At 46.5% G+C, this 26325-nt stretch overlaps 6 protein-coding genes and 1 pseudogene across 7 annotated transcripts; 4 read left to right on the forward strand and 3 right to left on the reverse strand.

The window, feature by feature from the left end:
• Positions 1-1433: 1433 nt before the first annotated feature.
• Positions 1434-1949, reverse strand: LOC308650511 (histone H2B type 1-C/E/F/G/I). The gene has a single exon (XM_081296523.1). It carries the CDS (start codon positions 1944-1946, stop codon positions 1566-1568), a length of 381 nt encoding a protein of 126 aa, XP_081152649.1. The 5' UTR covers positions 1947-1949; the 3' UTR covers positions 1434-1565.
• Positions 1950-2246: 297 nt separating this feature from the next.
• LOC308649662 (histone H2A type 1-H-like) lies at positions 2247-2612 on the forward strand (the record flags this gene model as incomplete). The annotated part of the gene is made up of 1 exon (XM_081295396.1): positions 2247-2612. One exon carries the CDS (start codon positions 2247-2249, stop codon positions 2610-2612), a length of 366 nt encoding a protein of 121 aa, XP_081151522.1.
• Positions 2613-5475: 2863 nt separating this feature from the next.
• On the reverse strand, positions 5476-5964 carry H3C10 (H3 clustered histone 10; the record flags this gene model as incomplete). Its single annotated transcript, XM_081296216.1, has 1 exon — positions 5476-5964. The coding sequence occupies one exon, from the start codon at positions 5962-5964 to the stop codon at positions 5554-5556; it is 411 nt and encodes a 136-aa protein (XP_081152342.1). The 3' UTR covers positions 5476-5553.
• A 1187-nt stretch (positions 5965-7151) lies between these two features.
• LOC308649789 (histone H2A type 1) lies at positions 7152-7568 on the reverse strand (the record flags this gene model as incomplete). Its single annotated transcript, XM_081295629.1, has 1 exon — positions 7152-7568. The coding sequence occupies one exon, from the start codon at positions 7566-7568 to the stop codon at positions 7176-7178; it is 393 nt and encodes a 130-aa protein (XP_081151755.1). The 3' UTR covers positions 7152-7175.
• Positions 7569-7856: 288 nt separating this feature from the next.
• On the forward strand, positions 7857-8302 carry LOC308649221 (histone H2B type 1-C/E/F/G/I). Its single transcript, XM_081294740.1, has one exon. The coding sequence runs from the start codon at positions 7869-7871 to the stop codon at positions 8247-8249; it is 381 nt and encodes a 126-aa protein (XP_081150866.1). The 5' UTR covers positions 7857-7868; the 3' UTR covers positions 8250-8302.
• A 4304-nt stretch (positions 8303-12606) lies between these two features.
• LOC308650497 (transmembrane protein 161B-like) lies at positions 12607-13722 on the forward strand (annotated as a pseudogene). The gene is made up of 2 exons: positions 12607-12987; positions 13048-13722. The product of its transcript is annotated as a transmembrane protein 161B-like (transcript).
• Positions 13723-15836: 2114 nt separating this feature from the next.
• Positions 15837-16319, forward strand: LOC308650440 (small ribosomal subunit protein uS12-like; the record flags this gene model as incomplete). The annotated part of the gene is made up of 1 exon (XM_081296447.1): positions 15837-16319. The coding sequence occupies one exon, from the start codon at positions 15837-15839 to the stop codon at positions 16302-16304; it is 468 nt and encodes a 155-aa protein (XP_081152573.1). The 3' UTR covers positions 16305-16319.
• Between the last annotated feature and the right edge of the window lie 10006 nt (positions 16320-26325).

Genomic DNA, 26325 nt, shown 5'->3' on the forward strand with positions numbered 1-26325 from the left:
GGGCAGTCGACTCAAGGCGGCTGCAGGATGGTGAGCTGAATTCACAAACTGAAGCTCTCCCTTAGTCTCACTTCAAGCTTCATTAAGTTTATTCCTCAGATAACTTGCTGACCCTCTACCTTTTCAGCTATAAAGTGGGATTAATAGCAGAGCCTATTTAAGACTGTTGAGACAATGAAGTGAATTAAAACAAAATAATTTGAGTATAGCTTACAGTTAACAAGCCATCAATAAATGTTAAATAGGTCAATAGGTTCATTATTATCCCTAGAAAATACTAGTTGGCTACACAAATTGCTCTATCAACCAAGGGATGTACATCAGCCAGAAGATGCATACTCTAGAAGCCTGAGGTCTGAGGAGCCTAACTTGTAGTACTCACTGCATTCAGGCACTTTGTTGATAGCTGAAACATGAGACTGTCTTCTCTGAGGGTCAAAAGCAGTCAAATGTTGTGTGTGGCTCAATTTAATATTCTACTCACTGCCATATTGATAGGATTTCTAACAATGCCTGGCTCATAGTGGATGAGTAATAAATATTTCTAGTATGAATAAACAAAGCAAATTCTCTTTTCCCCCAATCCTCCTTCAGCAAGCTTTTTCTTAACTATGTTTTGTGATAAGGAAGGTTCCAGGGACTGAGAAGAGGCCAAACTGGTGAAATTCTGCATTTCAGCAGAAGCTGAAGTCTACATGTCATTCAGGTTTGTCCTCCTTAATTTTCCCCTCAAGTCAGATGACTCTTGTCCCTTCCATCCTCCTTCCTCCTTTTTCTCCTCCTCTTTCCCACTGCCTTATTTCTAATCTTGCTGCTAACTGGCTTTTCCAACCTCTTGACCTCTGATCTCACTACCTTCCAATCTACTCCCAGTTGAGCCACTAGAAAAAATGAATCTGTATCACACATTTCATAAGATTTTTAAATTTTGCATCAAATCTGCCTTCCCATGGTAAATCCTCTCAAAGTGAACAGAACCCCTCAGGATCTTAAAGGCCTCTCTGGCAGATCCTGCCACATTTATCCCCAACCACTCCTGACACCAGCAACTAACTCTAAAGGAGTCCTCCATTCTACTCTGCTCAGATTTCTGCCTTGAGCAGCTCCTCCTCCGGACTGCATGGGTTCTTATCACTTGAAGCAGGGTCTACTTTGCTTCTTGCCCAGTTTAGAGCCTACATTCCCATTTTTTTCCAAGATTCCATGTGGACTTCCCCATTGCAGGAAGTTTGCTTGGTGCAAATTAGGCACTTAAAACCAGTTTGCACAGCAAATACATACGAGCAAAGGATGGATAGATGGTCTCTTTATAGAGAAATGCGTGATAAGAACAAATGGATATGCTGGAGCATGGTGGTAACATAAGGAAAAAGATGAAGAGCCTTGTCAATGCAGCAAGGCTTCCTGAAAATAAGAATCGGCAACAGATACAAAGAGACAATTCCAACAGGATTACAAAACATTTCTACCGTAAAACGAAAAAACAGCGAATTAGCTCTTTTGGAGAAAACGTGGGTGGCTCTGAAAAGAGCCTTTGGGTTTAGTCAACGCGGCCTCAGGACCATTTACTTGGAGCTGGTGTACTTGGTGACCGCCTTGGTGCCCTCGGACACGGCGTGCTTGGCCAGCTCCCCGGGCAGCAGCAGGCGCACCGCCGTCTGGATCTCCCGGGACGTGATGGTCGAGCGCTTGTTGTAGTGCGCCAGGCGCGAGGCCTCGCCCGCGATGCGCTCGAAGATGTCGTTCACGAACGAGTTCATGATGCCCATGGCCTTGGACGAGATGCCGGTGTCGGGGTGCACCTGCTTGAGCACCTTGTACACGTAGACCGAGTAGCTCTCCTTGCGGCTGCGCTTGCGCTTCTTGCCGTCCTTCTTCTGCGCCTTGGTCACCGCCTTCTTGGAGCCCTTCTTCGGGGCAGGAGCGGACTTGGCTGGCTCAGGCATGGCGAGAACGAACTGGCGAAAGTGAGGAGTTCACCGCCGGGGCCTCTTTAAGTATAGAATGTTATGTAAATGAGGAGTAGTAGAGGTCTGTGGTGATTGGTGGTTAACTTGGCCTGACGTCAGGTGCCGGTTTTGTCCAATCAAAGTCCGCGTCCTGCAAAGCTGTGTTCCATTGGTCAGAATGAAAATGAAACCCAACCAATCGTACAGCTTCGTTTTCGCGCCCAGAGGAGACTATAAACACTGCGTCCTTCCACTTGCCTTTCAGTTTTAGAGGCTCCTGGTGGTTTTTCTGTGAGTATGTCTGGACGCGGCAAGCAGGGTGGCAAGGCTCGCGCCAAGGCCAAGACGCGCTCCTCCCGCGCCGGCCTGCAGTTCCCGGTAGGGCGAGTCCACCGCCTTCTGCGCAAGGGCAACTATGCCGAGCGGGTCGGGGCGGGCGCGCCCGTCTACCTGGCGGCGGTGCTGGAGTACCTGACGGCCGAGATCCTGGAGCTGGCTGGCAACGCGGCCCGCGACAACAAGAAGACGCGCATCATCCCGCGTCACCTGCAGCTGGCCATCCGCAACGACGAGGAGCTCAACAAGCTGCTGGGCAAAGTCACCATCGCGCAGGGCGGTGTCTTGCCCAACATCCAGGCGGTGCTATTGCCTAAGAAGACCTAGACCCACCACACAACTGAGCTCCAGATTTGCAAGTGCTTGAAAAAGGCTCTTTTCAGAGCCACTTACACAGTCATAAAAAGGGTGACACTAAGCGTTAATGTCTCTTAGATACCGTTAATACTGTTTTTCTGAGCGGTACACCATCCAGTGTGCGCCACCCCTTTCCTTGCGGTAATTTTCAGCTGGGAGCTATGAGGGACTTGGTGGTATTTGTTCACTTGTGCTCTACAGTGTGAAGTTCTTTACAAGAACATTCAATTGGAAATAAACCCATACTTCCAGTAGGTGGTCTTTTATGCACCAGAGCGATGGTTACCCCTGATGCTTAGAAAATGTTTAGAGACGCAAGCAAAAAGCTGCTGTCTAAAGACAATAAGTCTTTAGATTTTTATTTTTGGTACTGGGAATTGAGCCCAGGGGTACTTGGCCACTGACATCCCCATCCCTTTTTGAGACTGCATGTCTTTAAGTTGACTGGCCTTGAATTTGATGTCCTCCCGCCTCAACCTCTAACTTAAGTTTCCTTTAATAGTACTAAGGCATAAGTTATTTTAGCCAATCTTTTTTACCCTCAACTCTTGAAGTTGCAACAATTTAAAACTAATAGTCCCATGTAGGTGTGTTTCACATGTAGATTTTGTTTCACAAAATACCTTTAAAGTTGTGTAAGAAGCATACTAATATTTTTCAATTCTATTTTGTATATTTCTAGTTTACCTTTTTGTACCTGTGTATTCTCATAGACCCCTCACAAACATTGTTATGGTCAAATGAGTTAAATACCTCCTCAGTACACTAAGCAGGCTAAATAGCTGGCCAGGTATAGTAGCCCAAACTCTGTTGTAATAATAATTATGCTACTGAATGCTGTTATTCCAGGAGCGCTAATGGGTGAATATCCTAAGTTGGAAAAAAATTAAAATATATGTAATATGTATACATATATATTTATATATCCCTATACATAACATCCACATATGTGTATATCCATATATCCCACCAAAAGCCAATGGCCATTTGAGAGTAGTGAGGTCAAAGATCCTCATTGTTTTCCATATGTCTATACAGGCATAGTGAGTTTCTTTTATTCTGGAGCCTTAAAAATTATTGGAACATTTGTGCCATTTACCAGTTTTTCCATCTTGGAAAATTCAGATATAAGGACTACTTTTCTTTTTATTAAATTCTAGTTTGGCTATTTTTTTAAAAAAAGTTATTTCTGTCCTAAAGAGACAATTTTACTGAGAAGCAGCAGAATAATGAAGATATTATAGGTAAAATAACCAAAGCATAGGTAATTAGGAGAACATAGAGGAGTAGTATCTGTGGAAGGTAACGTGTGATATGAGGGAAAGGGAAATTGGAAATTAGAGGAAATTATGGGGGATCCAGCAGCAAATGCCCATCACCAAAGACTTGGCTTTGCTGAAGAAACGTAATACGATTTTCAATATTGACAGTATGACAAAGGTTATAAGAGACCGGCCAATAGGAATTTTGTAGGTCACTCCTTTAGTTTAAAATACTTTTTATATAATAATGACTTCCAAATCTTTTTGTCCATCCCAAATTTTTTTCCTGAATTCATACATGCATATTCATCTACTTTCTAGATTTCTCAGCCAAGGAAAGTCATAAGACATACCCCAGATTGACCCTGTTTTAGTGAATGGCATTGCTATCTACCTCTTAGCATGAACAAAAATAATCTGGCATTATTGATTATTCATTTTTGTGTGTCATTACTATAGCAAAAATGAATTCCTATATGGAAAGTTGAAAGCATGCATGCTCAAATTTCAGAAAATATTAACAGACTACTGTAGTTTACCACATAGAGTGTTTTCAGAGAATATCCATGTACTTATAACTGCAACTAATCACTGTCCCCTGAACAAATGCTTCATATAATCAGAATCTAAGCATTAATTGTGAGAAGTATATTGGCTGCAGATTCCCAGAAGGTGCCCAATCTATCCAGCAAGAATAAAATTTGATATAAACCTGGAAAAAAAATTATGTGGGGTCTTTCTGAATTATTAATATAAGTTATTAATATAACTCTTAGTTTCTCGACCAGGAGTGAAGGAATGTACTGCTTACAACACTCAAGAATACCATCTGTTTAGCAATTAGCCTTAGCTTGGATCAGCAGACACTTAACCTGCAGTATTCACCAGAGGCCCCTGATCCCATTGCTTCCTTCCTCCCCAGAAGAAAGTTAATTCCTAATTGTTACCTAAAGCTCAGTCCTTGTCCTTGATGCCAATCCAATAACAAGGACATTATTTTGAGAAAAAGGGAAAAGTTTTATTGCTTTGCTAGCAAAAAAAAAAAAAAGGTATTCCTGTCCGAGTCTTGATTCTGACCAGGAGGGAGAACAGGGACTTTATACAGAGGCGATTCAAAAGCTACATTCCACATGTTCTGTTAGTTTTAATTTAGTTGTTAATTTGGGAGAGTGAGATTATCCCCAAAGTCTGGATTACTTAATTCCTGTTGGTGTGTGCTTAATGACCGACTTCACTGAGCAGATTCTAAGGCTGCAGTAATGATCTTGTCTAATTTCTAAAAGGATTGAGATTGTAATTCTGATTACTGGATAGCATACATTAATAAGGCTTGGGTTTGATTCAAAATTGATTTTTCCCCCAGACATTTTGCAAACTGAAAAGTTCAGGACAGAAATGATACATATACACGGGCCAATCTACCAGGTCTTATTTAGATGCTAAAGAATCACATGTTGGAGAACCAATAATATGAAACCCAAATAATAACGAGTACACGTATAACAGTAGCAGGGTATTCTTCAAGTTTTAGAATGAGAGTCTAAGAAGTCCAGAATTGGGACTAGGAAGCACAAGCAACAGTTCTTTTAAGCGTACGTGTGGGTGGCTCTGAAAAGAGCCTTTGGGAAGGTGGCTAGGGAGTCTTGAGCTCACGCCCTTTCTCCCCGGATGCGGCGGGCCAGCTGGATGTCCTTGGGCATGATGGTGACGCGCTTGGCATGGATGGCGCACAGGTTGGTGTCCTCGAACAGGCCCACCAGGTAGGCCTCGCTGGCCTCCTGTAGAGCCATGACGGCCGAGCTCTGGAAGCGCAGGTCGGTCTTGAAGTCCTGCGCGATCTCGCGCACCAGCCGCTGGAACGGCAGCTTGCGGATCAGCAGCTCGGTGGACTTCTGGTAGCGGCGGATCTCGCGCAGCGCCACGGTGCCGGGCCGGTAGCGGTGGGGCTTCTTGACGCCGCCGGTGGCCGGGGCGCTCTTGCGGGCGGCCTTGGTGGCCAGCTGCTTCCGCGGCGCTTTGCCGCCGGTGGACTTGCGCGCCGTCTGCTTAGTGCGAGCCATAGCTCCAGACCAGGGTTCGCGTAAAGAAAGAGAAAGCTGGCCGCTTACTTATAGTCGGAGTCTGAAGCTGATTGGACAAAAATAAGCCAGGCCCCCAACGATGATCAGATTGGTCAAGGACTTGAGACGTTCCCTATTGTACCACAAATACTTTGATATTCTTAGTTTATATGACCTGCCCCCCCTTTTTCCTGTTTGCTTTATACCAGCTATTTCTAGTGGAAATAAATGCGAGTGATGTAATTTAACATTTCTAGAGCCAAATTACAGCAAAATAAAACGATGAGAAGTTTGTTTCAATATTTTTCTTAACCCAGTATGTTCACAGTATTTCAATATAGTATTAGCATAAAAACTACCATACATTTTTTGGCACGCTAGATTTCGAAGGACTAGTGCCAAATAGTACAATATTTAGTACAGCAGTTTTTACTTCGGACTTCCAACTTCGAATTTGCCAGCGATCATGCTTTTGGCTACCATGTTAATCACTTAAACTCTACCGGTGACCTCGATGTTCAAGCCTTCACTTTAAAAAATTTAAGTTTATTTTGCACCAAGAAAATCTGACTTGTATGTGAAAAATTTAAATAATCCGGAGAGAAGCATCCTTGCACGAGATAGTTTTCACTTTTAGATAACGCAGCACAATTCTATTTTTAAAGTGTGATTCCCTTACATTCATAAAACCTTTACCCATTTACACAAAATACTTAGTTAAGAAACCAAGTCAAAGTCATCTTTAAAGTAGAATCTAGCATGTGAAAAAGGCTATCAACTTGTGGCATTCACAACTGCTTTAACAAAAAAACAGTAAGGACAGACACCCAAGCCAGTAATTGTTCAAGTACCATTAATTAAATTGCACCCTGGGCTCAGGAATGTAAAAAACCCTACGTGCTGAGGACTTATTATGTGCGAAAACTCAGGATATTACCTAAAACCATCACATTCAGCACTGAAAATAATCCCTTCACTTGATCCTCTTTCGGGAGGACTAACAAGGGGGGCGGGGTAGAGTGGTGGAAAAAACGGGCATAGTCAAGACATTTGAGTACGAAACATTTGAAAGTGTAGATGTTTTAGAAAACTACGATTTGAGGCTGATTGAGACTGAAAGATGTAAGCCCAGCGTTCAGTTCTTCTACGGAAAATTGCAGGTGGCTCTGAAAAGAGCCTTTGGTTTTAGGAAGATTAGTGGGAAGCTGACTTCACTTTCCCTTGGCCTTGTGGTGACTCTCGGTCTTCTTGGGCAACAGCACCGCCTGGATGTTGGGCAGGACACCGCCCTGCGCGATGGTGACTTTGCCCAGCAGCTTGTTGAGCTCCTCGTCGTTGCGGATGGCCAGCTGCAGGTGACGCGGGATGATGCGCGTCTTCTTGTTGTCGCGGGCCGCGTTGCCAGCCAGCTCCAGGATCTCGGCCGTCAGGTACTCCAGCACCGCCGCCAGGTAGACGGGCGCGCCCGCCCCGACCCGCTCGGCATAGTTGCCCTTGCGCAGAAGGCGGTGGACTCGCCCTACCGGGAACTGCAGGCCGGCGCGGGAGGAGCGCGTCTTGGCCTTGGCGCGAGCCTTGCCACCCTGCTTGCCGCGTCCAGACATACTCACAGAAAAACCACCAGGAGCCTCTAAAACTGAAAGGCAAGTGGAAGGACGCAGTGTTTATAGTCTCCTCTGGGCGCGAAAACGAAGCTGTACGATTGGTTGGGTTTCATTTTCATTCTGACCAATGGAACACAGCTTTGCAGGACGCGGACTTTGATTGGACAAAACCGGCACCTGACGTCAGGCCAAGTTAACCACCAATCACCACAGACCTCTACTACTCCTCATTTACATAACATTCTATACTTAAAGAGGCCCCGGCGGTGAACTCCTCACTTTCGCCAGTTCGTTCTCGCCATGCCTGAGCCAGCCAAGTCCGCTCCTGCCCCGAAGAAGGGCTCCAAGAAGGCGGTGACCAAGGCGCAGAAGAAGGACGGCAAGAAGCGCAAGCGCAGCCGCAAGGAGAGCTACTCGGTCTACGTGTACAAGGTGCTCAAGCAGGTGCACCCCGACACCGGCATCTCGTCCAAGGCCATGGGCATCATGAACTCGTTCGTGAACGACATCTTCGAGCGCATCGCGGGCGAGGCCTCGCGCCTGGCGCACTACAACAAGCGCTCGACCATCACGTCCCGGGAGATCCAGACGGCGGTGCGCCTGCTGCTGCCCGGGGAGCTGGCCAAGCACGCCGTGTCCGAGGGCACCAAGGCGGTCACCAAGTACACCAGCTCCAAGTAAATGGTCCTGAGGCCGCGTTGACTAAACCCAAAGGCTCTTTTCAGAGCCACCCACGTTTCCTAAGAAGTGCTGGGATACTTATTGACGTCATTTTCCTAGCTTTGGCGGTTTTACGAGATAAGACAAATTGATGGTGAGTTGCAACTAAGAAGTCACCAGGCGTTGTTAGCGGATGAAGCCATGGAGCGTTAGGTCTTAGCGTTTGGCCTTGTACAACACCCCCGTGGCGGTGATCTTGGCGTGCTCCTTATAAACCCGGGAATACGCTACTGTGGTACACCAGGCAGCGGATGGCGAGTTTGGTGATGCCTTAATGTTGTCACGTGTCACCTTGTGGTGGCGCTTCCCCCTGCTCCCCGCCCTTGGCTAAACATACTTATTTTGGCAACAAACGCTTAGAAAACCAAAATCGGGTAAGCATGTTGCCAATGACTTTTCTTGACTTTCAAGGCTTCGGACCAAATTGAAAACTGGAGGAACAGCCTTGCAACCTCACAGTCGTAGTTTCGTCTCCTGGAGGAGGAGACTGTCAGCGCTGCCCGCTGGCAGGCATCCAAGCAATCTTACGTGACCGCAAGGCCTTGAGCGTCCTCTAGTCTCCGGAAATATGGTTATGTTAGGCAAGGAATTGCTTGGTGAAGATGGCTCTCTGCTTGCGGAAGTGGGAACGTAGTGTGACAAAGTTCACAGCCTAGGTTGGATAGGATGAAAGGCCTGCTTCTGGCGCCAGCGGCAGCACTTGCCATGTGTCACCACGAATAAATTTAAGGACTCAGTTATCTGTTTATCTGTAGAATTAATGTATTATTACTAAGCACAGCGTGTACAGTTTGGCATGTTACAGTGTTGGGTTTGTGTTAACTTGTTACAACAGCACCATAATGAAGCAAGTACTGCCATCTTTGGTTTCTCAAATGTCCAAGGTCATACAAGCCAAAAGCGGGGTGAATAGAACTTAAGCAGCCGAACTCTGGAGGTGTACTGTTTGTCTTAGGTCATAACCCTGCAAATAAGCACTAAAAGAAGGCTTTGCTTTTATCTGTCACTCTTGCATTACAACTATTTGTTTATTCAATTTTGTTGGATATTAACATGTTCAGGTACTGTGCTTGACCCTTAATCCACTTAGGCCAGTTCTTGCCGCTGTCTTCAAGCAAGTTAGGCAGTTTCTTGTAGATGTCTTTCCTCTGTAAAATGTGAATAACCTGGAGATTTCAATGACAATTTTAAAAGAGAATTCAGCATCTAACAGTCATTCGGTATTTCTTTTTCCTTTTTTCTCTTGACCTTAGCATATATCAGAATCGTGTATGTGAAGACAATATTACAATAATAAAGCATTTTTCTACAGGAAAACCAGTAAATCAACAATCTCTGGCCAAATTTTTATTAATGAACTGCCATCCTGTTGCATTACGGTATTAACAGAACTTAGGAGATGCTTTTTAATCACCCTTTCCTGGTTCTAAGAGAAATTTCTGTAATTGACCAGCCCAAAGTGATCAGTAAAAGTTAGCATCTTGACTCTTCTTAATGGCTTCACTAGCAAACCAGATACTAAAGTATATTTTTAAATGTTTTTCTTGGTACTATTAGGTAGAAATTAGACAAGAGCAGGGGATCAGCCCTTTAGGAATACTTGGTTCAGAGCACATGAGTTAATCAACAGCCCTACCTCATTGGCATTCAGTGATGTAACTGACAGGACAGCTACTTCAGGACCCTTAAATGGTCTCAGCCTTACAAACTACTCCTTTTGAATAGAAGGAAGACAGATAAATTCAGGAGAGGACAAGGATGTACTTGCTCAGAAGGGCCTGATTGATAAGATGTCTTAAACAAGACACCACACAAACAACCCAGACCAGAGATCCCCAGACTTGGGGAAGCAGGATGATTGAGACCAGAGCCTATCACCATAAACTATGTAAAAGCAGTTCCAATTAGGACCTGTCAGCCAGGCCAAGATGACCCAGAGCTGCCTCAGGTTCTTAAGCTAATGTGTTTGTGAATCCAGAGCCCATAAGTGATATGAGGGCAGCACCTTCTCACAATCTCCCTCCTCTCTCTCTCTCTCTCTCTCTCTCTCTCTCTCTCATGCTTCCCCCTTCTACTTTCTCTTCTAATAAACTTTGCTGTACTTTCACTAAGTCTCATATCTTGCTTGAAGTGCTCTTATGCAAGATCACAAAAGCAGAGATCATGATGCAATCTGTTAAAAACTTTTCCCAGGTATCATGTTATCTCTGCTATTGGTACCACCAAATCCCAGCTGTATTTCCTAAACCATTCACCACCCAGTAACATTTTATTCAGTATCTACTATTCACCATAATCCATTCATTGTCTGCTGGGATAGGAATGGAAAATCCTGAATAAATCTACCAAACTTTAATTCTTAGTCAATGCTGGCTGGTGATCCTGCAACCTGGTAGAACTTTCAAAAAGAGTTTCACCAGGTGCAGTAGCACATGCCTGTAATCCTAGTGGCTCAGGAAGCTGAGTTCAAAGCCACCCTCAGCAAAAGTGAAGCACTAAGCAACTCAATGAGACCCTATCTCTAAATAAAATACAGAATATGGCTGGGGATGTGGATCAGTGGTTGAGTGCCCTAGAGTTCAATCCACAGTTACTCCACCCGCAACAACAACAACAACAACAACAACAACAAAAGAATTTAGTAATATCTGTCAAAATTAAAAGTTCTTATATGTTTACACCCAGGAAGTCTACCTATATAAAATTACTATTTTTAAAAATGTGCAAAATGATATATTTACAGGATTTTTCAGCAGCATAGTTTGAAGTGCAAAAGACTAGAAGCAATCTGAATGTTTAGCAATAAATTTCAGTACAGCATTCTACTTGGTGGATAAACAAATAAGAATGCTCTTTTTCTTCCCTGTGCCACATAATGTTCTAAAAGTTCTTTAAATAGTTTAATTTTTCATAGCAACCTCATGAGATTAAATATTATTATAACTGTTTTCCAGATCACAAAGTGAGGATTCAGAGGAATTGCACAAACTGCCTGAGGTTGTATAGCTGGTTAGTAGTGACAACATGTTCGAAACCAGACTTTGGCTTCAGAGTCCATATTACAGCTACTGAATACTATACAGCCTCTCTAGGCACTTGTGACAATCTTCAAAATTTACTGTCAAATACCAAAAGCAAGTAGAGGATAGTGCAGTAGAAGTGTGTGCATGTGTGGTGGTGGGTGGGTGTGCTTGTATAAAGTGTGTGTGCAAGAACATGTGTGTGTGCACATGTGTACATGTGCATTTGTGGTATGTGTTTGTGGTAGGTATGTGCCTGTGTGGGGGTGCTTATATAAATGCAAACTATCTCCGAGAGAATACTAAATAACTATAATTGTGGTTGCCTCTGAAGAAAGATAGCTAGATGGATGGAGGATCTTTTCATTATAACTTTTTTAAGGTGTTTGGATTTTGATTCATAAAATTCACTGTTCATTCATAAATAGTATAAAGAATCCCTTCACTCAAATATTGCTAAAACACACCTTTACACAATATAATGACTATTCCTGGAGAGGTGTGTGAAAAGCCTAAGGGGCACAGAATAAATAGCACTGCTGATAGGAGTAGAGGGAATGCAAGACAGCTTTCCAGGCAATGAAATAAGAAAATCAGAAATGGTGTGGTGGGCCTAAGGTCTGCAGGGACAGATGGAAAGAGCAGCCCAAGAGGAAGCTGTCAGTAGCTACACCAGGGTCTTCCTTTGAGGTGTCTTTAAATGATGACAGAGCTTGAGGATAAAACAACTAGATATGAACTATGAAGAGCATCAAGACTCTGAAATATGTACAATTCTAGATGCCAGTTTAACGTGACATAGTTACTCATTAAATCAATCTAGCAATCAGAGTGTTTCTTTGTTCCTCTGAGCAGGTGGAAGAAAGTACCATTAGTTCCTTTGGGAACTAGTAGACAAATCTGACAAGTAATAATTCACACTTAAAAAGAGAGAGATCAGCTTCCTCACGGTTTCTGCAACACGGGCAGGGGAGATCCGGTGGCTCCGGGGTGTCTGGTCCACTACCCGTCCTTGGTGCCATGTTTAAGGTGGTATCAGCATCCTACAGAAGAAGAGTTAAGAATTCTTGCAGGGAAGCAACAAAAAGGGAAAAAGCAGAAAAGACAGGAAATATAATGGTCACATTGAAAATAAACCACTAACCATTCCAAAGGATATTGACCTTCATCTAGAAACCATGTCAGTTACAGAAGTGGATACTTTAGCATTGCATTACTTTCCAGAATACCAGTGGTTGGTGGATTTCACAGTGGCTGCTACAGTTATATATCTAGTAACTGAAGTCTACTACAGTCTTATGAAGCCTACACAGAAAATGAATAACAGCTTAGTATGGTGCCTGCTGGTTTTGTTTTTTGCAATTAGAAGATGGTGGTGAAAGATCAGTGTGTGTCACCTTTGGATTTTTTTTCCTCATCAAAGCAATGGCAGTTTTTATTGTAACAGAGAGTTATCTGGAATTTGGACTTGAAACTGGGTTTACAAATTTTTCAGACAGTGCCATATAATTTCTTGAAAAGCAAGGTTTAGAATCTCAGGGTCCTGTTTCAAAACTTACTTTCAAATTTTTCCTGGATATTTTCTGTTCACTCATCGGGGCTTTTTTGACATTTCCTGGATTACGGCTGGCTTAAATGCATCTGGATGCCCTGAATTTGGCAACAGAAAAAATTACACAGTAAGCAGAAAATGCACAAAAGCACATGCAGATAAATATATGTTTTCCATCTTAATGAAGAACATTACTTCATATCAACTTCTTGGCACTTTTATTTATGGTTCTGCTCTGGGTAAAACCAATCACCAAAGACTACATTATGAACTCACCGTTGGGTAAAGAAAGTGTCCCTTTAATGACAGAAGCTACATTTGATGCTCTACTACTCTGGTTAATAATCCTGCTGTGTGTTTGAGATTAGCCATGATGCGTAGTCACCTGCAAGCATATTTAAACTTAGCCCAGAAGTGTGTGGATTAGATGAAGAAAGAAGCAGGCCAAATAAGTATAGTTGAGCTACAGAAAATGGTGGCTCGAGTCTTTTATTACCTTTGTGTCATTGCCCTGCAGTATATGGCACCTCTGGTAATGCTGCTTCATACAGCTCTGCTTTTGAAAATACTAGGTAATAATTCCTGCGGCATTTATCCAGAATCTGTCTCTACCTTACCAGTGGATAATAGTCTACACTCCATTTCTGTTTACTCTGAATTACCATCTGCTGATGGGAAGATGAAGGTAACTGTTAAGCAAATAACAGTGGCACTGAGCAGCTTAAAAAACACTTTTACTCCTCTCCTTTTTCGAGGACTTCTATCATTTTTGACATGGTGTTTTGAGATCGGCCATGCTGCTAGCCTCTTTTCTACAAGCCTTTTTGGGCTCTTCTATCATCAGTATCTGACTGTGGCATGAATCTCAGTTAACAAAAAAGGTTATCCAAGTCACACTTTGAATTCAAATATCTGTGTCCTTGAAGGGCTAGCAAAAACCAGAAGAAAGCAAATACAAAGGAAAAAAAAAAACATATCAAAGTATCTTGTTTTAAATGCTTCCTCTGTATTCTCAAGGTGAGTTAATGTTGTAATATTTAAAATCACAAGGTGGATTGTTAACTGTTACACTGTGTCATTGGAATTTTAACTTACTGTTTTAACTAATGTGAGAGGGCTATCTGCAGGGGTAATACTTGTGATTACCTTGGTTTACAGAAACCTCAAGCAGTCTTTCAAACTTCTATTATGACTCTAGTTACTGAATGCTCTTAATGGTATTAAGGTACTGTGAGTAGTCCTAGTGGCTGCCTATAGAACAATCTTCAAACTGAGCCATGCTTTAGGGGAGAGAACAGAACTAAAGTCATTTCTGTTGGTAATATATTAGTTACTCTTCAAACAACAACAAAAATCCAACAGAAAGGAAGAGATAGCTACTGTATATTACAGTAAGGAAAGCTGCATAGATACTTTAAATTTAATGGAGTTGTATGTGCTTGATATCTGCAAGTACTGCTGCTTAAGAGTAGCAAAAGTGTTGTTTTAAATTATATTTTACCTAAGTTGAAAGTTTTTTTTTTTTTGAGAGAGAGAGAGGGAGAGAGAGAGAGAGAGAGAGAATTTTTTAATATTTATTTTTTTTTAGTTTTCGGTGGACACAACATCTTTGTTTGGATGGAACCTGGGCGGCACGCATGCCAGGCAAGCCCGCTACAGCTTGAGCCACATCCCCAGCCCAGTTGAAAGTTCTTTTAAAACTGTTGGCCATATGAACATTTGCAGTCTTGCTGTTAGGTTTGGGCCTGCCATATTTTATTTTATTCTGTGATCCTAGATAGTTTCTCTTAATTGTCTAAAAATATTTATCAGTACTAATCAGACTTTTAAGAAATTACTTTGAAATCCTGCTGACTACATATATGTATTATATATATAATACATTATATATATAATATATTGAGATTATAAAAGATAAAAATATTGGGATCCTTATAATATTTTAAGTTCTGAATGTATGTTAAAAACTCATTTGAATGAGGTGTATTTGTATCTAGAAATTTTTTTTCTGTTTGGAATAAGATTAAAATACATTTTGAAAGTTCAAAAAAAGAGATATCAGATATAATATTGCTAGTTTATAGCTTATGATCAAATAAGGAAATGGATTGGAATTGCACACCACACAGACACAGATCTATGGGATGTGCAGCTATGTCTAGTGTTTGCACATTTAAGGAGACTTGGTACAAGTAAGATGACCCTCCCTGTTTGTGTTAATTTGAATAAACAACCTGGTGCAGTGGCACAAGATGCCATCTGGTAAGCAAAGCACCATCCCTCAGCAAACTGAATATATTTGCTCCACAATTTTGAAATCCTGCCTCTAGAAACATATGAATAAGTTTCTATTATTTACAAGCCACCTAGCTTATGGTTTTTTTGTTATAACAGCCTAAATGGATTAAAGTGCACAAAAATGTATCATGTGGGAGAGAGAAAGAATTTCACATGCCATCTCAAATTTTTTGACCTCATTTATAAAAAGAATTATAATTCTTTTTGCTTCAAGGAAGAGGGAACATGTCCTTTTATTTTCTTCCAGTCATTTTGTTAAATACAAACTTCATTTATGAAACTAATTAGATTCTGAATTTGTATTTGTAAATATGATAAAATAAAGTAGGCCTGAATGCATATTTTGCATGAAGAAACAGGAGAAATCTGAAGAAGATGCGATTTCATAACAAGAGGATAGAAAGCATGTAGAACCCATATAGTATGCTTTGTTTTTTTGTTTTTGTTTTTGTTTTTTTTTTAATCTTCATATATTTAGTGTAGGTAGATTCAAATTCTTTCATGCAAGTTTTTTTTCTCATTTTTCAACAATATTATAACCTCATGTTTCCCTATGAGAATCTGCTCTTCAGTCTCTCAGAACATATTTATAAGACACAAGCTAGAGTGGAATAATCTGGGGGATTTAAGGCTGGGAAACCTTGAGGCAAGTCAGTCCGTTTGTGCTGCTATAAAAGAATGTCTGGCTCTTTGGCTCGCCCGTGGCATCGACAAGATGGCAAGTGTCACCGTCTTCGTACTGCCAGGAAGCTCCATAGTCACCAGTGGGACCAAAAGTGGCATGATAAACAATACAAGAAGGCCCATTTGGGTACAGCCCCGAAGGCCAACCCTTTTGGAGGTGCTTCCCATGCAAAGGGAATTGTGCTGGAAAAAGTAGGGGTTGAAGCCAAACAACCAAATTCTGCCATTAGGAAGTGTGTCAGGGTCCAGCTGATCAAGAATGGCAAGAAAATCACGGCTTTTGTACCCAATGATGGTTGCCTGAACTTTATTAAGGAAAATGATGAAGTTCTAGTTGCTGGATTTGGTCGAAAAGGTCATGCTGTTGGTGACATTCCTGGAGTCTGCTTCAAGGTTGTTAAAGTAGCCCATGTCTCCCTTCTGGCCCTATACAAAGGCAAGAAGGAAAGACCAAGATCATAAACTTTGCTGATGAAAACAGTATTCCAGAAATGTTTTGTATTTTATTTTCTCCCTCTTGCTGCCACAAGTTACATTGTGTGCTTTACCAGTTTTAGGAAATGGAAGAATGATTATTTGAGCATTTGTTAGAATAAGTGGGATTAGTAACCTAGAACAGCTTCCCTTCCTTCATGGAATAAAGGAAATGATTTAAACCTTTAGTAAATGCACAGTTTTTTTACTCTAGAGTACTTTTTAAACTGTTTGAATTTCTAGATTTTATTTTAGCGGTTCTCAGGTTTTATTGAGCAAGGATCCATGGGTATCCTTGGAAGCACATGCTTGCCACCATCTTCCTGGGGCTCCAAGATGATAAAGAACCCTCATAAGTTGTTCCCTGTTCTGTTGAATACCTAAAGGTATCAGGATGTATGTTGTAATTCCGTATCTATGTTATTCTGTTTAAAGTGGGAATGATTTAGTTGATGGAAGTACCTGCCAGGCAAATTGAGGCATAGAGGGAAAGGTTATCAAAGAGCAAGGAAGAATCATAAGCCACATAATTGGTCTTTTGGGTGCCCTTTCTCATGAGTATCAGTAAATGATATATTTTGACCTTAAGCTTTACTTGTATGTTGTGTTTTGATAACTGTTGAAGGTGAGTGTTGAGTACATGGAACTTCTACTGTCAAAATTTTTGTTTTTGAAATTTCCATAAAGGGCATGGCTGTTAGCCTTCTGGATTACATTAGTGATCTAAAGACTCCTGTTGACTGCATTAATAAATTTGGTTAATTTGTTTGGAAAAATAAAAATAAAAGAATCTCTGACTCTGGATCATTTATCAAGAACAGAAATCTGTTTTCTCACGATTTTGGAGGTACAATTCTAAGACCAAGGCCCCAACAAGTCTGGAATCTGGTGAGGGCCTGGGCTGTGCTTCTAAGATGGCTATTGACCTCTGTGTCCTCAGGAAGGAGGAGGGAGTACGGTGTCCCCACTGCCTACTGTAACCCCAGGGCAAAAACTAACCCATCTCTGACTCCATGGGGCACTTTGATGATGGCATTGACCATAAATGAGGACAGAGCTTTGGGACCTAACACCTCCCAACAGGCCCCACTCCTCAATGTTGTGTCTACCACATGAATTTGGGGGGACGCACACAGATCGCAGCCAGCAAGGCCCCACACACTGGACTCTACCCTAGCCAGTTCACATCAGCAGTGTGATCAGGTGTAATTGACTGGTGCAAGCAGGGACCTTATCAGGATGCTTACACTTGATGGGTACACTCACGTTGCCAAAACTTAGAAGGCATAGCAGTGCATAGCAGAAAGCTTCCGAGAACTTTTAGAAATTGCTGTTATAGAAGATGTGCCTGGCCTAAGCTCTGACCACAAGTTCTCCATCAAAAAGTGTTTTAGCGAGGGGAAAAAAAAGGCAAAGTAAATGAAGTAGCCTAATCACTAAGGAGCATTCCCACAATTCCCGGGGTGTATTATAACTTTTCTCACTGGCAGTCAACACACTTCTGTTTTCCTTCTCTTCTTAGAATTTCTTTCTAGATTTTAAGCATGCCAGTTATAGACTCATGCTCGGGTCTGTCATTAAATTGTTACCACTTCACTTTGACTTTTACATTTGACTTGATGATTTTCCTAAGGTCTGGGAAAGAATATTTTATTGTGGTTTTGCTCATATGATAACCAAGTTCTATCCTTTCTTCAAATTCTGGGAAAGAACTCCATTTGAGGCCTGTAACACAAATTCCTTGATGACAGCCTCAGAAGATGCACTTGCACCTTAGAAAGCTTAGCACAGCTCGGTTCTCGAGTAAGTTGAGCTGGAATTTCAGTGTCTGGGTGTACAGAAGTCTACAGGCTCCGAATTTTAGTCAATTTTGCCATGTATAAGAACTGTGTGTCAGAAAGAAAGGAAAAGAGTGCAAAGACCCGCAGGCTTGACCACGCAAATGAGTCTAAGTTCCCATTCAGTGGCCCACAGCTCTTCCTGTCCCTCCCCATTCAATGGAAGTAGGAGCTAGACCATCTAGCCTGATTCTGAGGTCAGAGTGAGAAAAAAATCAGGATAGGCAGACAGACAACAGCAAGAAAGGGAAAAGAAACTGTAACTTTAAATCTGAGCAGCTCCACACCCTCACCTTTACTCCCCGGGCCTGAATTCATAAAAAGCCTTTAAATCTTAGAGGACTGTGAGTCTAGATGATTAATGCCTGCATGCAAGGCTAGCTTAGATAACCTATTTTCTTTAGACTAAATAAAGCCAAGGGAAAAAATATTGTTAGAGACTTGTCGTGGGTATATTCCAAACATCATCTGTTCGCCGGATGCAGTCAACCTAGAGATCCTGAAAGGACCAAGTACTGAGGATGCAATTCACCAAGCTGTCACCCCAAACAGTCCCAGTCTCCCGGTTTCCTTTAAAAGAAGAGCCAAAGACCCCAAAAGTGCCTCCCTCTCACATGACTTCTCCCTTTGAGAGAGCATCCTGCACTATTGCTGCTTTCCTGAATAAGTCACCTTGCTTTTCTAAAAAAATCTTTGTGCCTCTTTTCATGCATCCTGAAATTTCTTTCTGGGCAAGTCAAGAACTGCAGGACTGAGTTGAGGTCTCTTCTTCCTTCTGGGAACCTCCTCAGACCCCTATCCAGTGACCATTCCTTGATGAGAAAACAAAAACAAAGCAACAATCTGAGGATCTGAGGCCACAAAGGGGCCTCCAGCCCAAGGAGGCAGTTGATTGCTGTGCAATTGGACCTGTGCGGAAACTCATTCTACCCAACCTCATCTGCAGAGTGTGAAGTAGGAAACCAGCCCGGTTTCATTGGAGAGTGGTAAGAACCAAATAAGAAGTCCCTGCAACAGAAATAATTAAGCACCATGCATTAAGGGAGATGAGAATAATACTGGAATCACCAGAGGACTTTGGGGAGCGTCTTCTTATCCCTAATCATCCTATTAATATTTTTTACTTTTTCACATTTCACTCCACTGTCTCACACCCCAGGTCAACAACATTGTGACCAACCATCAGTTCTTAAATCGTCTCGTAAGGAATCTTTGAACGTCGTTGTTCACTAAAGCATTCATTACGGCAGCAGAAAGCTGGGGTTCGTCCTACCGGACGTCAGGGAGAGTGCTTAGGTCAGGATCCTGTGCTGGTTCCTACTGCCACGTGCACCAGCCTGAACCCCGGGGGCATGGAACAAATATGTCATCTTCCCGGGTCCGCAGCCAGAGGTGGCCACGGGCGGTGATGCAGACGGTGGGCGAGTGTCTGCGCTCTCTAACCGCAAGGTGGCCCGTGCGCAGCCGGACGGTCACGGGCTAGCTAGGGAGGGATTCCGTCTCCACGGACGTCGGGGGGCAGCAGCGAATTCCCGTTTCAAATTGAAGTGAACAGGTCCTGATCGGCGCTGCCAATCGCCTGCGAAGATGATTTTGTGGCGGCTCCAGACAATCCCGGGAACGAGCATTTCACTGTCAGAAAAGGCCCGGGAACACCCGGTGGATGCTCAAGCTGGTTTTCCCAAAGTTGTGCGTCCTGAGGTCAGTCCCCGGTGCCGGACCCCAGTGGGAGTGGCAAGACTTCCAGCATCTCCTACCCCGACGTCACCCCCAAGGACGGTTGGCCCTGGACCTGCAAAACACCCACAGGTTTCCCAAATGCTCCGCTAGGGGGCGCTGGGGTCTCATTGAAAACGACCGTCCTAAAATTTCATGGTGAGGGTGCAGGGATTAATTTTCGTCACAAGAAAAACTTGTTAGAAGAGGTTACTTGCTGGCCCCATGGTGTAATGGTTAGCACTCTGGACTTTGAATCCAGCGATCCGAGTTCAAATCTCGGTGGGACCTTCTCCCTTTTGTCACTTTTCCCTGCAAATCCACCGTTATGTTTATCCTTCGAAATCCACTAACACCTGAGACCCAAATCTTATCTTTTCAAACCTTCGTGTCATCCAGCCCACCCACCATTTACTCTAATGAACAAAGTATTCTCAGTCCTCAGAAGTGTGAGCCCACCTGTGCGAGCAAGCCCATAGGCAGAAATCAACACTTCTAGATGGTGAGGGGCTCATCCCTCGGGGTCTCCCTTTGGCTTGATTCCTAGAAAGGAATGTGTGCATAAAGGAGAAGGGCCTGATTTTAAAAGAATGCTCACATTACCTGCTCCCTGCCTGGAAAGCAGCATCTCAACTCAAAAATCGAGGGCAATGAACTTGGACCTGCGCTTCCTCCAGGCTTCACTCTTCCACGGAAGGATGGCCTAAAAGCCCAGCTCAGGGAGGGGCTGGGTTGTGGCTCAGTGGTCGAGTGCTCCCCTAGAGTGAGGCACTGGGTTGGATACTCAGCACCACATTAAAATAAGTAAATGAAAATAAAGGCGTGGGCTGGGGATGTGGCTCAAGCGGTAACGCGCTCACCTGGGATGTGTGGGGTGCTGGGTTCGATCACACCACATAAAAATAAAATAAAGATATTGTGTCCACCGAAAACTAAAAAATGAATATTAAAAAAAATTCTCTCTCTCTCAAAATATGTAAATAGAGGCGTTGTGTCCACCTACAAATAAAAAAAATACTTTTAAAAAAAGAGTCGAGTTCACAGGTGGGAGCAGAAAGCATCATGGCTGCAAATCTCACTGCCCTTGCACTGGGTTTCTCTGTATGGCACTTAGTAGTTTGAAGTGCACAGCCCTGGAGAGTGACACCAGTCCTTTACCTTCTGCTTGAGGCTGCTCTCTACATACCAACAATTGTCACCCTAGCCTGCACACATCTCCAACCTATTTGCCACTTTTCCTGTCACACAAAAGCCCAAAGTTAGCTTCGATTTCGTCCACTCATTTTTTCTTTTGTTTTGCCTGCAAAACTTTTTTTTCCTCCTCTCCACCTTCATGAGATCTAGATCTCTAATTCTCTTACATACTCATTTGGACCGCCCAGACCTTCCCACTGGGGCCTCTGCTGGGATCCCTTTACCTGGGTTCAGGTATCCCATCCATGGACCTGAAGTCTTTGTCTGGTTTGGGTTACCTGCCAGTTGTAGGAAGCCCAGCTCCTATCCTAGGTCTGGCTCCTGGACGGCACTGTCTACATCTGGAAATTAAATTGAAGATTTTTTATCACTGCAGAGTAGGCAAGGATCTAGGCTGAAGGCGCCTATCTCCAACCTCGACACTGGCACTTACTCTTCCCTGGTCATCAGGACCTTCCTTGATGCTCTACTCCAGCTGACCTGCAGGAGAGTCTGACAGCACTGCAGGCTATGGCCCCAGAGAGAGCAAATGAACTCACTTTTGACCCCAGGCAGGCCTGCTGCAGAGGCACGGCTCCATGTGGGGCACACTAACAATTCAAGAACTCCATGGAGACAGGGTCATCAGAACTATTTTCCCCTTTGGCATTGGAAAATGGGAGAAAAATCAACGTATTCCCTTTGAGTGGATATGCTCAGGGACCAGAAGCCCATGAGCTCTTCCTGTGCAGGTCAAAACCCATCCCCATCATAAGGTTTTCCCACCAGGTTTGGGCATTTGGAATCTTCCTGTGGAGAATTTTGACTCTCCTGCAGGGTTACTACCCTCTCTATGCAAAGAATTGTTCTTCATCATTCTAGGTCTTTTCTAGGCCTGAGGAAAAGACCTAATATGAAGTCCTTGTCCTGTGACAGCCACTGCAAGGGACACTCACAAGAAACCTGTTATTTGTAGGATGTGTTAGTCAGCTTCTCATAGCTATGACAAATACCTGAGAAAAACAATGCTCTGGGCTTGAAGTGAAGCAGAACATCAAGTCAGAAGGGCGTCAGAGGAAATGTGCTTAACTCCTGACATCCAGAAAGCAAGGACAAAGAGGAAAGAGCCAGGAACTGGGAATACCCTTCCAAAGCATGCCCCCAGTGATGTGTCACGGTTTCCATCCTCTCCCAACGCCATCAAGTTATGAATCCATCAGAAAATAATCCACTGGTGAGATCAGAGCCCTCATCTCATGGCCCAGGCCCTTCCCAAAAGCCCCACCTCTGGACTTCGCTGCGCTGGGACCAAGCCTTCAACACAGGAGCCTTTGGCGACGTTCCAGATCCAAGCACCACACTGGAGTTACCCGGAGGTGGTCTGAGATTTGTTGGGGTGGGGGTCTGCAGAGCCGGTGCCTGAACATCCGCAGGAGGGCGCATCCTCGGCTGGGCATCCTCGGCCTCTAGAGTCCTCGGCCGTGACCTTGGTGAAATCTTTCCGTATTTGTCCTCAAAAGCACCGATACCACCAGAGGAAAGGAGGGTTTCCATGGAATCAGTAAGATCTGATAGGGAAGCAAAGTGGAGGGTCCCGGGTCTCCCACAGGCTCCCACCTGCCAAAGAGAGCCCAGGGTGCCAGCTGCCCGCGCACTGCGAGCCTTACAGGAGGCCAGGTGCCCAGGCACTGAGAGCCTTACAGGAGGCCAGCTGCCCAGGCACTGAGAGCCTTACACGAGGCCAGCTGCCCGCGCACTGCGAGCCTTACAGGAGGCCAGCTGCCCAGGCACTGAGAGCCTTACACGAGGCCAGCTGCCCAGGCACTGAGAGCCTTACAGGAGGCCAGCTGCCCAGGCACTGAGAGCCTTACAGGAGGCCAGGTGCCCAGGCACTGAGAGCCTTACAGGAGGCCAGCTGCCCAGGCACTGAGAGCCTTACAGGAGGCCAGGTGCCCAGGCACTGCGAGCCTTACAGGAGGCCAGGTGCCCAGGCACTGAGAGCCCTACAGGAGGCCAGCTGCCCAGGCACTGAAAGCCCTACAGGAGGCCAGCTGCCCAGGCACTGAGAGCCTTACAGGAGGCCAGCTGCCCAGGCACTGAGAGCCTTACAGGAGGCCAGCTGCCCAGGCACTGAGAGCCCTACAGGAGGCCAGCTGCCCAGGCACTGAAAGCCCTACAGGAGGCCAGCTGCCCGCGCACTGCGAGCCTTACAGGAGGCCAGCTGCCCAGGCACTGCGAGCCTTACAGGAGGCCAGGTGCCCAGGCACTGCGAGCCTTACATGAGGCCAGGTGCCCAGGCACTGAGAGCCTTACAGGAGGCCAGCTGCCCAGGCACTGCGAGCCTTACACGAGGCCAGGTGCCCAGGCACTGAGAGCCTTACAGGAGGCCAGCTGCCCAGGCACTGAGAGCCTTACAGGAGGCCAGCTGCCCAGGCACTGAGAGCCTTACACGAGGCCAGCTGCCCAGGCACTGAGAGCCTTACAGGAGGCCAGCTGCCCAGGCACTGAGAGCCTTACAGGAGGCCAGCTGCCCAGGCACTGAGAGCCTTACACGAGGCCAGCTGCCCAGGCACTGAGAGCCTTACAGGAGGCCAGCTGCCCAGGCACTGAGAGCCTTACAGGAGGCCAGCTGCCCAGGCACTGAGAGCCCTACAGGAGGCCAGCTGCCCAGGCACTGAGAGCCCTACAGGAGGCCAGCTGCCCAGGCACTGAGAGCCTTACAGGAGGCCAGCTGCCCAGGCACTGAGAGCCTTACAGGAAGCCAGCTGCCCAGGCACTGAGAGCCTTACAGGAGGCCAGCTGCCCAGGCACTGAGAGCCTAACAGGAGGCCAGCTGCCCAGGCACTGAGAGCCTTACAGGAAGCCAGCTGCCCAGGCACTGAGAGCCTTACAGGAGGCCAGCTGCCCAGGCACTGAGAGCCTTACACGAGGCCAGCTGCCCAGGCACTGCGAGCCTTACAGGAAGCCAGCTGCCCAGGCACTGAGAGCCTTACAGGAGGCCAGCTGCCCAGGCACTGAGAGCCTTACAGGAGGCCAGCTGCCCAGGCACTGAGAGCCTTACACGAGGCCAGCTGCCCAGGCACTGAGAGCCCTACAGGAGGCCAGCTGCCCAGGCACTGAGAGCCCTACAGGAGGCCAGCTGCCCGCGCACTGCGAGCCCTACAGGAGGCCAGGTGCCCAGGCACTGAGAGCCTTACAGGAGGCCAGCTGCCCAGGCACTGAGAGCCTTACAGGAGGCCAGCTGCCCAGGCACTGAGAGCCTTACAGGAGGCCAGCTGCCCAGGCACTGCGAGCCTTACACGAGGCCAGCTGCCCAGGCACTGAGAGCCTTACAGGAGGCCAGCTGCCCAGGCACTGAGAGCCTTACAGGAGGCCAGCTGCCCAGGCACTGAGAGCCTTACAGGAGGCCAGCTGCCCAGGCACTGAGAGCCCTACAGGAGGCCAGCTGCCCAGGCACTGAGAGCCTTACAGGAGGCCAGCTGCCCAGGCACTGAGAGCCTTACAGGAGGCCAGCTGCCCAGGCACTGAGAGCCTTACAGGAGGCCAGCTGCCCAGGCACTGCGAGCCTTACAGGAGGCCAGGTGCCCAGGCACTGAGAGCCTTACAGGAGGCCAGCTGCCCAGGCACTGCGAGCCTTACACGAGGCCAGGTGCCCAGGCACTGAGAGCCTTACAGGAGGCCAGCTGCCCAGGCACTGAGAGCCTTACAGGAGGCCAGCTGCCCAGGCACTGAGAGCCTTACACGAGGCCAGCTGCCCAGGCACTGAGAGCCTTACAGGAGGCCAGCTGCCCAGGCACTGAGAGCCTTACAGGAGGCCAGGTGCCCAGGCACTGAGAGCCCTACAGGAGGCCAGCTGCCCAGGCACTGAGAGCCTTACAGGAGGCCAGCTGCCCAGGCACTGAGAGCCTTACAGGAGGCCAGCTGCCCAGGCACTGAGAGCCCTACAGGAGGCCGGCTGCCCAGGCACTGAGAGCCCTACAGGAGGCCAGCTGCCCAGGCACTGAGAGCCTTACACGAGGCCAGCTGCCCAGGCACTGAGAGCCCTACAGGAGGCCAGCTGCCCAGGCACTGAGAGCCCTACAGGAGGCCAGCTGCCCAGGCACTGAGAGCCTTACACGAGGCCAGCTGCCCAGGCACTGAGAGCCTTACACGAGGCCAGCTGCCCAGGCACTGAGAGCCTTACAGGAGGCCAGCTGCCCAGGCACTGAGAGCCTTACAGGAGGCCGGCTGCCCAGGCACTGAGAGCCCTACAGGAGGCCAGCTGCCCAGGCACTGAGAGCCTTACACGAGGCCAGCTGCCCAGGCACTGAGAGCCTTACAGGAGGCCAGCTGCCCAGGCACTGAGAGCCCTACAGGAGGCCGGCTGCCCAGGCACTGAGAGCCTTACAGGAAGCCAGCTGCCCAGGCACTGAGAGCCTTACACGAGGCCAGCTGCCCAGGCACTGAGAGCTCTACAGGAGGCCAGCTGCCCAGGCACTGAGAGCCTTACAGGAAGCCAGCTGCCCAGGCACTGAGAGCCTTACACGAGGCCAGCTGCCCAGGCACTGAGAGCCCTACAGGAGGCCAGCTGCCCAGGCACTGAGAGCCCTACAGGAGGCCAGGTGCCCAGGCACTGCGAGCCTTACAGGAGGCCAGGTGCCCAGGCACTGAGAGCCCTACAGGAGGCCAGCTGCCCAGGCACTGCGAGCCTTACAGGAGGCCAGGTGCCCAGGCACTGAGAGCCCTACAGGAGGCCAGCTGCCCAGGCACTGAGAGCTCTACAGGAGGCCAGCTGCCCAGGCACTGCGAGCCTTACAGGAGGCCAGGTGCCCAGGCACTGAGAGCCCTACAGGAAGCCAGCTGCCCAGGCACTGAGAGCCCTACAGGAGGCCAGCTGCCCAGGCACTGAGAGCCCTACAGGAAGCCAGCTGCCCAGGCACTGAGAGCCTTACAGGAGGCCAGCTGCCCAGGCACTGAGAGCCTTACACGAGGCCAGCTGCCCAGGCACTGAGAGCCCTACAGGAGGCCAGCTGCCCAGGCACTGAGAGCCTTACAGGAGGCCAGCTGCCCAGGCACTGAGAGCCTTACACGAGGCCAGCTGCCCAGGCACTGAGAGCCCTACAGGAGGCCAGCTGCCCGCGCACTGCGAGCCCTACAGGAGGCCAGGTGCCCAGGCACTGAGAGCCTTACAGGAGGCCAGCTGCCCAGGCACTGAGAGCCCTACAGGAGGCCAGCTGCCCAGGCACTGAGAGCCTTACAGGAGGCCAGCTGCCCAGGCACTGAGAGCCTTACACGAGGCCAGC

The sequence above is a fragment of the Spermophilus citellus genome, assembly GCF_964194105.1.
Source record: "Spermophilus citellus genome assembly, chromosome: 5".
NCBI classification, from domain to species: domain Eukaryota; kingdom Metazoa; phylum Chordata; class Mammalia; order Rodentia; family Sciuridae; genus Spermophilus; species Spermophilus citellus.